General features: G+C 34.3%; 2 protein-coding genes across 5 annotated transcripts; both read left to right on the forward strand.

Annotated features, from left to right (window-relative positions):
* The first annotated feature begins 216 nt into the window (after positions 1-216).
* LOC132067674 (caffeoylshikimate esterase-like) lies at positions 217-5,873 on the forward strand. Of its 2 annotated transcripts, XM_059460971.1 has the most exons (9): positions 217-331; positions 368-783; positions 897-926; positions 2,314-2,443; positions 2,574-2,720; positions 2,929-3,059; positions 3,839-3,976; positions 5,078-5,176; positions 5,274-5,873. In XM_059460971.1, the coding sequence occupies exons 2-9, from the start codon at positions 484-486 to the stop codon at positions 5,481-5,483; spliced, it is 1,185 nt and encodes a 394-aa protein (XP_059316954.1). In that variant the 5' UTR covers positions 217-331; positions 368-483; the 3' UTR covers positions 5,484-5,873. The 2 variants fall into 2 exon arrangements, with proteins under 2 accessions (XP_059316954.1, XP_059316955.1); XM_059460972.1 differs by lacking the exon at positions 897-926.
* A 5,529-nt stretch (positions 5,874-11,402) lies between these two features.
* On the forward strand, positions 11,403-15,209 carry LOC132067675 (zinc finger protein JAGGED-like). Of its 3 annotated transcripts, none has more exons than XM_059460975.1 (5): positions 11,403-11,685; positions 11,804-11,862; positions 12,748-12,882; positions 13,711-13,789; positions 14,366-15,209. In XM_059460975.1, coding segments are annotated over exons 1-5 (738 nt in total). In that variant the 5' UTR covers positions 11,403-11,683; the 3' UTR covers positions 14,829-15,209. The 3 variants fall into 3 exon arrangements, with proteins under 3 accessions (XP_059316958.1, XP_059316956.1, XP_059316957.1); XM_059460973.1 differs by having other exon boundaries at positions 11,804-11,898; positions 14,366-15,208; XM_059460974.1 differs by having other exon boundaries at positions 11,404-11,685; positions 11,804-11,880; positions 14,366-15,207.
* Positions 15,210-15,572: the final 363 nt, after the last annotated feature.

The following is a 15,572-nucleotide window of genomic DNA, read 5'->3' on the forward strand; positions in this document are numbered from 1 at the left end:
TCTCTCCATTTCATAATAAGTGGTTTTTTGAATTTTATAATTTTTTTCAAAATAAGTGATGCTTTAGTATTTTAAGTATACTTTAGGCAGATTCTCTAAAAATTGCCCATATTTAAATAATCAAAATTTATTAATTGTCTTTTCTTTTTTAAGCATTTAATTAAGGGGTAAATCAGTAAAAGCTCTGTTATGAAACCGAGGAAGTACTATTTTCATTGAGCTTCGAGATCTGTCATTGCATCAGAATCCAACAAGCTAGATTTAAGAAAAAAAAAAAAAAATTACTAAACTTTTACACAAGTAGTCAAATCTCACGTTTTTGTTGTTAATCGTAAGAGAAAAAGGGTCCAACTAACACGTTAAAAAGGTCATAAAGAACGTGAATTGACTATTCCCCTGTCGGCTTAGTGACACTTTTTAAATTCTTTAAAAGTACACACATTTCCACTGTGTATGTCAGTATGATCATTAATCAATTTACAAATGGACCTTACACTAACTTCAACTTTCTTACCATCTTTACAACCGGAAAACTCACTTGTTCACCGGAAAATTAATCAACCCATTATTCTCAAACATAAATGGAATTGGAAAACACAAGTTTCAACTTCAGAGACTAAGTGTAGAACAATTACTATGGTCCTAAAGAAACCAAGAATTGAAGGGATTAGTGAAGCTTTAAATGAAATTGCTACACAAAATTTAGATCATGCTCCTGCTAGAAGAAGGGTTCGATCAGCTTTTGTTACTGCACAACAACAGCTTGATCATATCTTGTTTAAGGTTGGTTTTGTCTTAATCATGTTGAAATTAGTGTTTCTTGATTTTATTTTTTTTTTGATTCCTAATTTTTTTTTTATTTTTTTTTGTTTCTTTACTTTATGGGGTTTTTGCAGATGGCTCCAGCTGATATCAGATTAGAGGAGGTATTTTACTTTATCAATTTATTTAAACTCCCTCTGCACCGTTCCAATTTATGTGACACTTTTGTTTTTTGAGATTCAAACTTTTTAATTTTGCCCGTGTGTTTGAACGTAGAATCTTTAAATTTTTCAAAATAAAATTTACATATTTGGAAATTATGTAAAAAAGTGCTATTAAGTCATAATAATTAATTATCAAAGAGCAACTCGTTTGACTCTCGAAATTCGAATGCAGTCAAATAAATTGGGATGGGGGAGTAATATACTCTAGTTTTAGTACTATTGTGTACTTTTGGGAATTACTCCAATTTGCTTCATGGCTTGTACACAAGATTTTTACACTATATTTGAGTAAGTCTTCCTAGATGAAGTGTCAGGGTCTTTTTTCTTTTTTTATAAACGTGGTGTCTAGGCCAGCTTGCACACACCTTGACTAATTCCTCTTGGTACCTGTTAGCTTTTACCAGCATAGGTACCAGGTAACTCTGTTCACCGGGGTTTGGACAGATGTTAAAAGATCACCTAAGTGTTTTTGCAAATCTTGATTTTAGCTATGTGGTTCTGTTTTGCTCTGTTGTGAAATGTCATTGGAGTTGATTACATATTAATCGCCTCAGTTACTTTTTAGAGGTGATTACATATTAATCGCCTCAGTTACTTTTTACCTATATTTCATTGGAATGACGTCGATTTGAATGAAGGATGAAGTCAAAATTAGCTAATTGAAAATGGATTTTGTAAAATGAGGAACAGAGTCACAGAGGGATAAAATGGAATGCAGGTCAGGAGAAGAAGCTTTGAAGTGTAGTCGATACTATAACAACTGTGGAATCCGGTTACTCTTCTTTTGGTTTTAATTGATGATGATAAATAGTCTTATTTGTTGGAGTAAAACATTTTATCTTAAAAGGTATGCAGTGAAATTAGGATGAGTTGTTGAGAGCATGTCTTTTCTAGGGTTTTAGTTTCCAAGTTTTGGGTTGTTATAACACTTCTTTTAATTAGTCATGCCCCATTGATTTATCAGTACATCTTCAAGGTATTTTTAATGAGATATCTAAATACTTATCCAGGAAAAAAGAAGGTTAACAGTGTCTTGATAGAAGTACTAAATACCCTGCCAAAAATATGTAACTGAACTCCATTGAACTCATCAAGGCTTATTATATATAATAGCAATGGATTATTCTTTTAGAATTATGGACATATATGGAGCATTGAGTTGTAAATTGATAATTGTTCTTGCCAGTTAGATTTTTCTGTTTGATGGAAATTCGTGCAGAAGAGGCCATTTTCTCTTGTTCTTAATTGTTAATTATTGTGTCATACTATTTAAGAAAATGGATAGGCATATCTTCTATTGGAATAATAACATATGTACATTTTGTAGTGGTACGAAACAAATTCGAAAGGCCAACAGATTTTCTGTAAAAGTTGGTTACCAAAGCCTGGAATACGAATTAAAGGTGCTTTGTGCTTTTGTCATGGATATGGTGATACTTGCACTTTCTTCTTTGAAGGTTCGCTATTATCTCTTTAACTACAGAGCCACTAGTAGATTGATTGCTCTGCCTCTTAATTACTGGTTTTTGTATTTTATCCCAAGTGGTAGGCTTTTATATTCTTTTTGTCTGATATATTGATTTTCAGGTATTGCAAAGTATATAGCGGCTGCTGGCTATGCTGTCTATGCTATTGACCATCCCGGTTTTGGTCTCTCTGATGGTTTGCATGGATATATTCCTGAATTTGATGGTATAGTTGACAATGTCAATGAACAATATGCGAAGATTAAAGGTATGGTGCAGTATGTTTTTGCTTTGTCTTAATTTCCTATGATGATGGAAATCATCAATTTAGTATGCTGCGAACATTCGGACAATGCAAAAAAGCAAAGTCTATTAAATCCCAACTGGGGTTCATTCACGGCTTATTCTAATTTTTGTTAGAGCATGATTCTCCTCGTGTGACAATATAATGAGTAATTTCTATTGTGATGGAGCAGGTAGGCCAGAAGTTACTGGGCTTCCCCTCTTTATATTTGGGCAGTCCATGGGAGGTGCAATTGCTCTGAAAGCTCTTCTTAAGGAACCACTTCAATGGGATGGAATCGTCCTTGTTGCGCCAATGTGCAAAGTAATACTATCTTTAGCTAGACTATCTAACTTCTTATATTATCGTCATTTCCATTTTCCATGTTTCTCACTTTCTTGAGCACATTTATTTTTAGCTGAACCAATGTATTTGTCATGTTTCTTCGTTATCTCCTAAGAGTTCAGAATTTTCAAATTTCTGTTCATCAAACTAAAATGTGTAGAAATGATTTTCTCAACAAGTTCAGTATTTCTACACTTGAATATATTCAACGGTGTCAAGGAGTGCAGAGTTTACAGTTTTTGGTAAAACTTTTTTTCCAAGTAGATGCATTCTTCCGTCCTGAAAATGTTTGTTCCCAATATGCAAAATTCTCCCTGTAAATACTCTCCAAAAGAATTTTAAAGCCTTTAGGTACCAACTGTTCTTTTTGGTTTTTCTGTTTCATTCCTTAGCATTTCTCATAATTTATTCTCTCTGCTATGTGGCGCTTTAATCAGAGAAAGGTTTGCTTATTGCAATAGCTTGTTAGATATATTCTTTTTTCTCCCCTAAGTATCCAGGTTGTGCTGAAAAATGCTTCTCATTTTAGGCACCACTTATACAAATATGAAATGAATAGTCTGTCCTAACAAACCGTGTTCAAGAAAAAAGTCAGATTATCAGCTTTGGATGATTCATTGTCGAAAGGAATTATGTTTCCTCTGAGCATTGCCACGGAATTCTGTGCTTCTTGAAAATTTTATATTGCAAAGTATCATGTTTCTGGAATTTGAACCTTCTTAATGCAATAATTTTGCTGACCCTCTGTTGCTGCTAAGATTGCAGAAGACATGACACCACCAGTTATTCTGCAGAAAGTCTTGATTTTTATGTCTAACATTATGCCACAAGCAAAGATAGTCCCTACGAAAGATTTGGCGGAATTGGCATTCAGGGAGTTCAAGAAAAGGCAAATGGTAATGCCCCTATTTACTCTCTTTAAGTTATATGAGGAAGAATACTAGCCAAATGATGGCAGCTCTAAACTTCTGTTTAAAGAGAACTATTTGCCTACATAGTTAGCTTGGACAAGTAATAATGGAGATCACAGAATTTTGAGAAGAAGAAACAAAGATTAGTATGTAGTTGCAAAAAGGAAAAGAATGCCCACGGCTGGGGGATTCAAATGAGCGGGTCGGGCTGAATTTGGGAGGGTCAAAATGTGCTGAGTTCATAACCCGCCCAAAGGTTACTTGGGTTGAGATAGGGTGAGTCAAGATGAGCTAAACGATGGGTCAATGTCCAACTCATCAAACTCTTACATAGTTTTAATTTTTTTGTTTGTTTTTTAATAATTTTTTAATTACTTAATAAAACTTTTTTTTTCATTATTAATAAAAAATTGACAAGATTTCGGATGGGTCAATTTAGGCGAAATATTTAGTTCAGATCAGCCCATCTAAATGCGCGGGATCATTGACCTACCCAAACTTGAGTGGATGGGCGGGTCATATTTCCATGGGCGAATTTTGCCACTCCTATCCACGGCCATGATAAAACATATGATAGCCTCAACCCTTCAAAGATAAAAAGCCATTGTCCTCTTTCAAGCCCTGTCTCGTCTCCTTAGATATTTGATATAGCTTCATATGCATGTATTAGACTCCTTTGCTCTGTATGCACCTGTTCACTGTTTCTCCATCTAGAGTTGTTATAGCATTTTGTTTTGGAATTCCCCATGCGACCCTCAACATGATGTCCTATCTGTGACCTGCTAACTCAGGGTGGAGCTACAATTTTGAGTTTATGGGTTCTAAATTTTAGAAAAAGGCAGCTTAATGGGTTTTTGATATATTATGTACATATTAAGTAGATTTTTAATCCAAATACATAGTTGGGCCAAAGCTATTGGGTTCTGCTGAACCCGCATAAGCTGCACTATGGCTCTGTCCCTACTGCAGCTATGAGGACCCCATCAATCCAATTATATGGATATGCGCGTTGATGTTCAAAGTATGCTTAGCACAGCTATGTATTCATGTTTAACTGAAGCTAGTTCTTGTTTCATTCTTTTTTAGGCTCCATACAACGTAATCTCTTACTCCGACAAAACACGCGTGAAAACTGCTGTGGAACTCTTAAATGCTACAAAATACATAGAATCACAAGTGGAAAAGGTTAGTACATAAATCCACGTTTATTGATGAAACATTATCACGTTTTCCAGCTTTATCCGAGAAATTAATTAACAGTTGTATGTATTTCCGCTTGCAGGTGGCGTCCCCAATGCTCATCCTTCATGGAGCTGCAGATAAAGTGACGGATCCTCGAGTGAGTCAGTATCTGTATGACAAGTCTTCCAGCAGCGATAAAACTCTTAAGCTCTACGAAGGAGGCTATCACTGTATTCTTGAAGGTGAACCCGATGACCGGATTCTTACTGTGCTAAACGACATCATCTCGTGGCTTGATTCTCGGTGTTAAAGGGACTCTGTAGAGGCATTACTTATTGAAACCAACACCATTCATCTAGGTTAGGAAATGTGATTCTACACAATAAAACCAAATTCATCTTGGGATATAGGCAATTTTTTGAACTGCTATATTAATATTCCTTGAGCCAAGGGACTATCGGAAACAACCTCTCTACCTTCATAAGGAAGGCGTAAGTTCTGCGCCCACTACCCTCCCCAGACCCCATTTGTGGGATTACACTGGGAGTGTTGTGTTAATATTGATATTAAAGGATGAAGCAAAGGAGGATTGGTAATACATGAGACTATGGCATATATATTCTTGCCTAGCCAATAAGATTCTCATTGTATTTGCAATTCTTTACCACTTTACTATTCTGCAGATCCTAGATAAAGTTGTTGTAACAGATATCGTCACATGAATCTTTAAGTTATTTGTACAAAATGAATCAGACTATTTAGAACAAATAAATGATTGCAAAACAAAAAAGAAATATATTTCTTCAATGGATTGAGATTTGAATAACTCAGGTTCAGACCTCTACTGCAAACAAATAGGGTCTTATATTAAAGTTGTAGAAAAATCAGTAAAGTTATGTCTGAACATTTACAAAAAGCCAAAAGGTGGTTAATTGAAAAATTGCAAGCGATTTATCTGTGTTTACCCCTTAAAAAGATAACAATTGAATTTATACGCGGTTAAAGAATATGTGGCTTAATCTATTATTTAAGTAATTAAATTCAAATTTGCAATCTACGATATGTAAAGAACGAGAAAAGAGGTAGCCTGAAATTGTTATTGCAGAACACAGTGAATTGATCCGGTATGGAGCAATGGGCTTGATGCCCGAGCCACAACTTATAAGTAACTTGAGAACTTGAGTAATTACAAAAATAAGGACATAGAAGTGAATGAGAATCAGATGTCCTAATGAGAGAATTTCCCTTTGTATATGTAGTACGAGAGTTAGAGTTGTACATGGTAACTAAATTTGTTAAGGTGATAATGATCCCGACGATCTCGGGTGCGTCAAAGGCACGGCGAGATGGCCGGCGCAATGGACGGCGAGAAATTCGTTGTGTCGGATTTCTCGCGTTTGTGTCGACTAGTGCCCCTCCGGTTTGTGATCCCTTAGGCTTTATTCTGCCCGACTGGTCGAACCCGAACCGACGTTACATCTCAAAGTCAACTTTCATATCTTGCTCTGGTCTTCCATCGATGGACCCAAATACTTTGCCCCGGTTTATGCCACATACAATCTGAATTTATAGAAATGTTTAGAGGAGAATGACATGCATATTCTAAACGTTTACATTCATGTTGTTTTTTTCAATGAAAACACAAAATCTTTTGATTTGAGTTTTCGATCATTCTAAAAGATGCCATTCTTTGGTTCTAGTCTGAAATTAGAGGAGTCACTATCACCAATCATTTTCAAACTTCGCTCTTCAGTGATCCTTTTTTTTTTTTCTTTGTTTCTTTTGATGATGATAAGGATTGAACTTAAATAAAGCAGTGAGGATTCATGTAGTAATTTGTTAGGAATTGACGTGCAGTTATTGTTGTATTTGTAACTTTTCATTTAATGGAGTGGATAGACAAAATATGAAATGAGCTGCTGGAAGACCAAGCCTCCATTCGAGCATTTTCTTAAAAAGTTCTTGAAGAAAAAGTTTGCTCGAGAAAAGGAAACTGTTTGAATATTATTATTTTCTTTTTGCGAAATTTTATTCTATTGACAAACTAGTGTTTAGGAGGGTGCGTCAAGGCGTATTCTTAATCAAGAGGAGTAAAATCTGCTCTTGTAATGTTCAAAATCTAGCAACTTTTTTCTTCATTATATTTTGGGCCTCATCTTACTTCGCTGCTAGAAAGAGTCTCGTTTTTTGCCTTTTGACATATCCCGATCTGAACTTCACTCTGAATATAACAGATGGTAAGCTTAAATCATGAATAAAACTCAAAATTAAAGTAGTTGAGTAAATTTGGACATTTACCTCGAAGTATTATGACATGTGGAGTCTACCCATTTCACGTTAGAGCTCTGTTAATGGCAGTACAAATACGAGACACTTTTCTAATTAATGGCAAGCGTTTGTAAGCACTCAAAGTATTAAGGAGGGTAAATTGAGTCTTTAGGAAATAATATAAAAAAGTACATTCAGAAAATCACCCATTTCAGGTTGGAGCTTCGCCAGTGGTAATTAGAACAACTACAAGACATTCAATTTGCTATTAATGATAAGGGTACGTACTCATTACTCAAAGTATAATGGCGGACAAAACTGAATTATTCAGAAAATGATAACTATCAAACAGCCACATTTATAAACAAAAAATGTACATGGACAAAAGACCACCTAAAAATTCATTAGGGAAGAGCAGTGGGAATACATAGTACATTGTAGTTGATAGGAACAGTTCAATGAGACAATGGAAAGCTTGAGATAAGTACTGCACATACAGTAAATTAACAGCTAGCTAGGGCCATTGGATTTTCATAATCTTGAGCATGCTCTTCATTGACATGATACTACTTATGACAAAATAGGTCTGTGTGTAAGGCTAAGTTTTGGCTATATTGTCCTCAAGGTACAAATGTCTTCTTCTACATTTTTATACGCATCACGACACCTTAACTTTGATGCTAACTGCAGCGTGCACAAAGGACATATATCTACCACTATTATTACATGGTCAAAATTACAGGGTTCGGCATGACTAGTAATTTTGGCACAGACTCTGTTTTCGTGCTTAAAAAATACACCTAATATATAGGGATGGAGCTAGAGAACCAAGGTACGGGTTCAGTCGAATTTAATAACCTTGGTCCAAACACTGTATTTATATTAAGAAATTGAATATGTACATAGTATATTGTGGTAGATGCTACAACATGCACAAAGGACATATATCTACTGTATATACTTTCTTTGTCCCATATTAGTTGTCCACATTACTATACATATCCGTCCCAAAATACTTATCTATTTACGAAATCAAGATAAAATTAAGTTTTTTCTACTTTGCCCTTTTCATTAATTGTTTTTTAAAGTAATCAACGTTGATTAGAGTTCAATTAATTGGAGAGAGAGATAAGGGTAATGTAGTAAAAATACACTTTTATTTATGAGTTTTTAAAGGGCATATAAAGACGAAAGTTGATAAGTAATATGGGACGGAGGGAGTATATATATCATGCTCATTTCTTTCTCCTTTACCTCGTGTTTTAACTTTCTTACGTATGAATAGTATGTACTATATATATAAGCTATATACTACGACGAACGCACACCTGTCTCAAGTACAATATATAATGTAGTTCAAGATTGTAAGTTACAAATTTGAAAATTATAATAATTTATACACGCTCACCAGACATACTTGTGGTCTAAAACAAATGGTAGATGTTTTTATGCTATAAATCATATTATTAAGGCTGTGTGAATTTTTTAAAATATAAAATAGTATCATTTGAATTTTTTTAAATATAATATTGTATCATTCTTTCGAAGAAAACAAAAAAGAAAATGCGCCACATAAATTGTGTTAAGAGAAAGTAGCAGCTTTATCATTGTATAGCGGCTGACCCACGGCTAAAACTATACAAGTTGGTCTAATATTAGGAAGTTCAATTCCAATTGAGACCAGTACAACATAAATCTCAAAAGAAAATTCTGACATTTAAAGCACACCAAGATCTTGAAGATGAATATAGAAAATCCTTCTCACAAGATAGATTAATCTTCTCACAAGATAGATTAACAAAAACGAGTCTTGGGGAGAGTCAATGTGAAACGTCCTCTCAAAACTAATTAAAAGCATAAAACACCAAGGAATTTGTATGAGCACGTATCTTTCAAAATCCTTTGAATAAAATTCTACTCATATTTAAGTTGGATTGTTAATCATCTTATCTATAAGTTTAATCTGTTAGAGTTGATAAACTTTTATTTACTTAATTATCTAACACCACTTCACGTGCTAACTAGGTTCTTTTCCTAAGCAAGCATGTAGATTGTTTTTTTTTTTTTTTTTTTTTGGAATAAGGATGACAATAATGAGACTTGAACTCTGGGATTGATGAGCGAAAAAAGTGTAGAGCAACTTGATGGGCTAAATTAAGGGATCGGATAAGCTCAAAGCGATAGAACATATATAAAGAAAAGGGGAATTTACTTAGTTGGCCACCAGCCAACAATATTTACAGCCTCAGCAGGCTATTTTTTTTAGATGAATGACTATTTATGTTAATTTCTCTAAAGAAAATAGTTATATCCACAAGCGCGGTTGATTAATTGCCATGTACCAAGCCCCTTGCACCTATATATTTATCTAAAATCTTTTAAGGGTGTCTAACCAGGCCCCTTGCACCTATCAATTCACTAGGCATGCAAGCTAGGTAAACATCATTGCTGTAAAAGTTGAGCGCGTTGGTAAATCTTATGTACCCTTCAAGCCTTCAAGGGAGTGATTAAAGTAAATGAAAGTTAGCAATTCCAATGCAAAACTTAGAAGAGGAACTGTTGCACTAACAAAGTTCACTACTCTTAGATAACCATATTGGAATTGTGTCTTATAGTTGTTAAACAATTATTTGAATGATGATATTTAGACAAGAGAGACTAGTAGTTCGAGGGCAATAATACTAGCTACTTTATGTTAAGCCAAGAAAACACAGAGGCAACGTCCCTCTCGTGTTCTCTCTCCCCCTTTATCCTAACCAAATGACAAAATACCGTTCCCATCTGTAGTCCATAAACCCTTCCAATACTTTTTTTGTACAATCATTCATTATTCAAAATTTACTGACTCGGTTAATTCAGATTCACCGTCATGTAGGGTCCAAATAAAGAGAGAAACGTTCTCTACTAGCAAAGATGGATCTAGTACGTAACATATGGGTTCATCCTACCCAAATACGTAATTGTGGCTCGAACCCTATATATATATATGTCAAAAAATCTACTAATTCAACATAAACAAGAAGTTTTGAACCCAATACATTTTTTTTTTATATAATTCTGGCATCAAGGTCCGTTTGGGTGCCTCAACTAATTTCACTGAATAACTGCTATCTCCTACCAGCACAGTTACCAGGTAACGCTATCCACCAAGGCTTGAATAAAAGGAAGAAAATCACCTAGTGTTCTTGCCTCCGTTGGAATTTGAACCTGATACCTTATGATTCTCAACTCACACTACAAGAAAGTACAGAAATCGCAACAAAAAATTTTATATTTGGCAACAACTTAGTTTTATTATTGGCAAATGATTTTTTTGTTGCCAAAGAATTTAATTTTGTTGCCATAGTATTGATTATTGTTGCAAAAAACACTTTTGACCAAAAAAAAAAAAAAAAAGTTGTTGCACGCTGTTGCAAAAACAGCCGTTGGGAAAAGTTCATGCAATAAAATATTTTTTTTTGTTGCCAAAAGTACTTTTTGCAACAATAATCAATCTATGATAACAAAAAAAATTTGTTGCCAAATATATTTTTTCTTGTAGTATCACTTCATTACTAGGCCACACCCTTAGTTAAAATTTTGAACCCATTAAATTAAATAAGCAGTTATAATATCTCAGACTCGAACTCATAGTGATCAGATCCTGAATCCACCTCTATCTATATCAAGATCCATTTCTCTGTTCCCGTAGCTCAAACCTAGATATCCATCCTCCCACACGCCCTTGGCAGTAGTGAAGCCACCTCTATTATATAGTATGAAGTGAACAGTTGAGCACTACCCTTCGCCGAAAGTTTATATTATGTATATAGAAAAGTAAACCATATATATCTGGTAAAAGGTTATTTATTTTATATACATATATATTAAATCTTAAACATTCTCAGGGAAATTCTCTATTTTGGCACTGACCTAGGTGGTCCCTTTTTCACACATATTCTCCTCTTTATAAAGTCACGAGAGCCTCCTAGATCTGCATATGTATGTTCAATTTGGCAGAAAAAAACTGATAGAGAACTTTCAAACCCCACAAGACCCCCAGCCTTTTTCTTCATCATCACTCAAAGTCTCAAAACTCAAACTCAACCATAGCCTCTACATTTCAGTCCAAACTGAAAGTCTTATGATAATTTGCCAAACTTCTTTACTCGCTTGTAGTAGTCCTCCTCCATCTGAAAGTTCCATTTTATCTTCTCATATCACCTCAAATATTTTTTCCTGTCTTTCTCTGTCGGTTTCATCATGTAGGGTTCACCCCACTATAGTTCTCTTAATTAAACCCCTTTCAATTTTTAACTCTTTTTGTTTCTTCTTTGTATTATTTTTTGTTTCTTAAAAGTTTTGGTTTATGGTTTTTTGCAGGAGTCCAGAAAGAAACCCCCTTGACCTCAACAACTTACCTGAAGACTTTTGTAGAGATGGTAAACAAGCCCTTGAAGGTAGCTCTTCATTTTCTGGTACAAATAATTACTTTATCAACTTCTTTTTTTCTCTTTCTTTTTGTTCCCTTGACACAAAACACAACTTTCTCTCATACAAAAACCCTCTCCTTTTGTTTTATTGAAAAGAAAAAAACAATTCCATACAAACCACGGCAGAGACAGGATTTTCATCAGGGAGTTTAATAAATACTAGATACATAAAAAAAATGTTTTTGATCTCGTACATATAGTATGATTTTTTGATGGGGGTTCTTCCGAATTCCCTTTTGACCCTGCATATAAAAGCCTTTGCCGCTACAATTTAGTTATAGAGGGGGGGAAAAAAAAAGATGATGAAAAATTTCAAGATTTATTTTTCTCCAAACAATTACTACTACTAGACTACTCCATAGCAAAATTACCTTATTTTCTTGAAAAAGGAAACTTTTCTCCACAAGAGGAAAAACAAATTTTCAGTACAAGAGGCAGATTAAAAAGCCTTTGGTACCTATAATTTAGTTCGACAAAAAAGTTTCACGTTTTTGATCCAAAATTTAAACAAAAATCTCATGCAAGCTATAGCTTATAGGTAGTTTAATGTTTTACTACTACAACTCTCATTTGATTTTCACTTTCATTTTCTCCTCTCTTTTTATAGAAAGAAAGTAAATTTGGACATTTGGACATTTATAAGTCTTTTTTCAAAACGTGAAACTTTACTTTTGCAATTGTTCTAGTTGATTTCTGGGCTCTGGCATGCCTTCATAAAGCAAAACCCTAGGACTACTAATTAAAGAACTTAATATTTTGTTTTGAAAATTTTATTTGTCTTTGATTGGTCTCATCAAGCAAATTAATTTTCTTGAACTTGTAAATTTTTTGCAGGAGGGTATAGGAAAAAGAAAAGCGGCGCTAAAGAAGGAAAGGAAGAGTGTGGGAAGGTCTATGAGTGTAGGTTTTGTTCCCTCAAGTTCTGCAAATCTCAAGCTCTTGGGGGACATATGAACCGCCACAGACAAGGCAAGCACTTGTCTTTTCACTTCATTTAATAAAACCATATCCCAATTTTTTTTAATTTAATTTATACATATAAAAACAGTGTAAATATATTTAGGCCATCAGTTTTAGAAAGGAGTTAGTTGTTTGCGTGACTCATCTTCTTCTAGGTTTGATGGACGATACGGTATTTTTATTCAAATATATAAAGTCGGTTTTACTTGTGATGATTACCAGGAATCTAATATGACCATTTCAGCATTCTCTTTCAAATAGATATAGATAGATCGTCCTTGTGATGATTCCTAAAGATCCAATAGACCATTTAGGGTGGGGTCATTGAAAAAGATATGGAAGGTTTATGATCTTGAAATTAAGGCGGATTATTTGTTATTACAAATAATGTGACCTTATAGTAGTGGCGGAACAAGAGGTGCGAAAGGGTCTTCATTCTCTTTTGCCGGAAACATATGTATAAAGATCTTGCATCTGTCATTGCTTGCTTGATAGTGTAAAAATTATTATGCTGTTTACTCTTTTTTTTTGACCTTTTAATTTCAATCAACAAAAGAGAAACAGACAAGGTTTTCAGCAAAATTGAATTAGTAAAGTGTAGGAGCTAGCATTTTTAATTTTAATTTTTTCGTTTGGGTTATAATTTTGAGGTCTAACAGTATTGACCAATGATTTTATTCCCAGAAGCTAGCGTAGTCATGTCAATCTTGTTTTCATACAAAAGTTGTGGTAACAGTTGGTTGGGTGAAAATAAATGGAGTAAAATTATTCTTGGTAATGGTTCATTCGAATATCCTTTGATTTGATTTTGATTTTGTTTTTGATTTTGGAAAACAGAGAGAGAGACAGAAACACTGAACCGAGCTCGTCAGCTCGTCTTCAATAACGATAACCTAATTCCTCCTCATCACCTAGGGTATGTTCATTTAATATCTTTCTTATTTTTTCAGTAAAAATCTATCTTTCTCTTTAGTCTTTATCACAAATTTTTTAACTTTTTCAACTTCCCATTTTAGCTTGAACGATGAATTATTATAGTCATAGTATGTTATGAAATATTTAAATTCACAAAAATGAAACAAAATGAGTGCTTATTTTCATTGGTTTTTTTCTCTTCTCATTTTTGGATTTAAGTTATATATCTGCTTTTATAGTCTAAAGATTTTTATACTATCATTATATTTTTACATGTTGTAAGGGGTTAGTTATTGATTTTATCAAGCTACGAATTAGACTTAATTCTAAAAATTTGGTTATGATTTAACAACAACTTATGATTATCATATGAAAATATATTATTTATAGCTAACCAGATTCATTGTTTACTTTTGGTTAGTCGACACATGCATATAGATAATATAGTTATCATACACATAGGAGTATTATAAATGAATTATACATATATTATGTATCCATTAACTATTTTAGTTTAAGCAATTGATAAGCGGCTGTTTAGATTAACTCTTTTAGAATTATTTTGGCAATATTGCAGTTGTCAGCCAATTCCTCATGCAGGAGGAGGTTATCATCAAGGAGGAAACATTGGTGATCCAACACTATCATATAGACCACCACCACCACCACCACTTTATCCAACAACAAGGTTATTTTCAGGCAACTCCACCACCACCCTCTTGCCACCACCACCTCAACCGCCATACATGTACGCGTCTCCTCCGCGTATGGTTTCACTCTCTTCTCATCAATATCCCTCCCAAACAAACGACTACTTCCTCGGCCACGTCCTATCAGGATCCAACACACACCCGAGCAGTACTACTCCTAACAACTTCATGGGTTCATCAGCTCTACCGCCAGATCATAATAATAACAACAACAACAATAACAATTACACTTGCATTGGTGCACCGGTAGGCCATGGACTTGGACTTGGCAATAATGGAAGTAGCTCAGCTGGGAAGCAACATTTGGATCGGTTTCAAGATGGATTTTAGCAGTTTTTTCCATTTTATTTTGCTTTTTTTCGTTGTGCTATGTTTGACTTTATCTTCTTCCAAGTGAGAGACTAAGAGAGTGCTATAGTCTTAATGATCTTTCTTATGTAGGATTAAAGTTTTGTACACTGGGAGCGTAGATAGAGTTTACTATCAGTGTTGATTTAATTGTTTATAGCAGGTTATCACTCTAGTTTCTATGACTAAATATGACTAGTTAGCTATTGTTCTATTTTTTCGTCGGACCAGAGTCTTGACCTTCTATCTCGAGCTAGAACGTGAGTTGATAGGCGGTTAGGGAGGAGGGGGTCGGCTGGGCCTGCTTTTCAATCAATGTCCAACCGCTCAGGGCCACAATTGGTGGGGGATGCTTAATTTTATGTAATTTTAAGAAATTCATATATTGTGAGTGCACAAGATTTAAATAAAACAAAGAGATGTTGAGAGGAAGTTGAAAAGAGAGAAAAAAAAAAAAACTGACAAAATGGGGTCGAGAAAAAGAGAGAAGTTATTTTTTTTTTTCATTACTGAAAACAGCTTTTGAGCCATCATATAAATCTAGATAGATGTATAGCTTGGCTTCAAGCTAGGGACCCCATTGGAGAATAACTATGTGGTTTGCTTACATACAACAAACCTGAGGTAAATAGAACTAGATTTTGCTCCTCTAAATGGGACAACAAAGTTGGATTTCAACTAAAAGTTACAAAACTTCACTTTTTTGCATGGAGAGACCTGGTTTCT

The sequence above is a fragment of the Lycium ferocissimum genome, chromosome 8, assembly GCF_029784015.1.
Source record: "Lycium ferocissimum isolate CSIRO_LF1 chromosome 8, AGI_CSIRO_Lferr_CH_V1, whole genome shotgun sequence".
Classification (NCBI taxonomy): Eukaryota; Viridiplantae; Streptophyta; class Magnoliopsida; order Solanales; family Solanaceae; genus Lycium; species Lycium ferocissimum.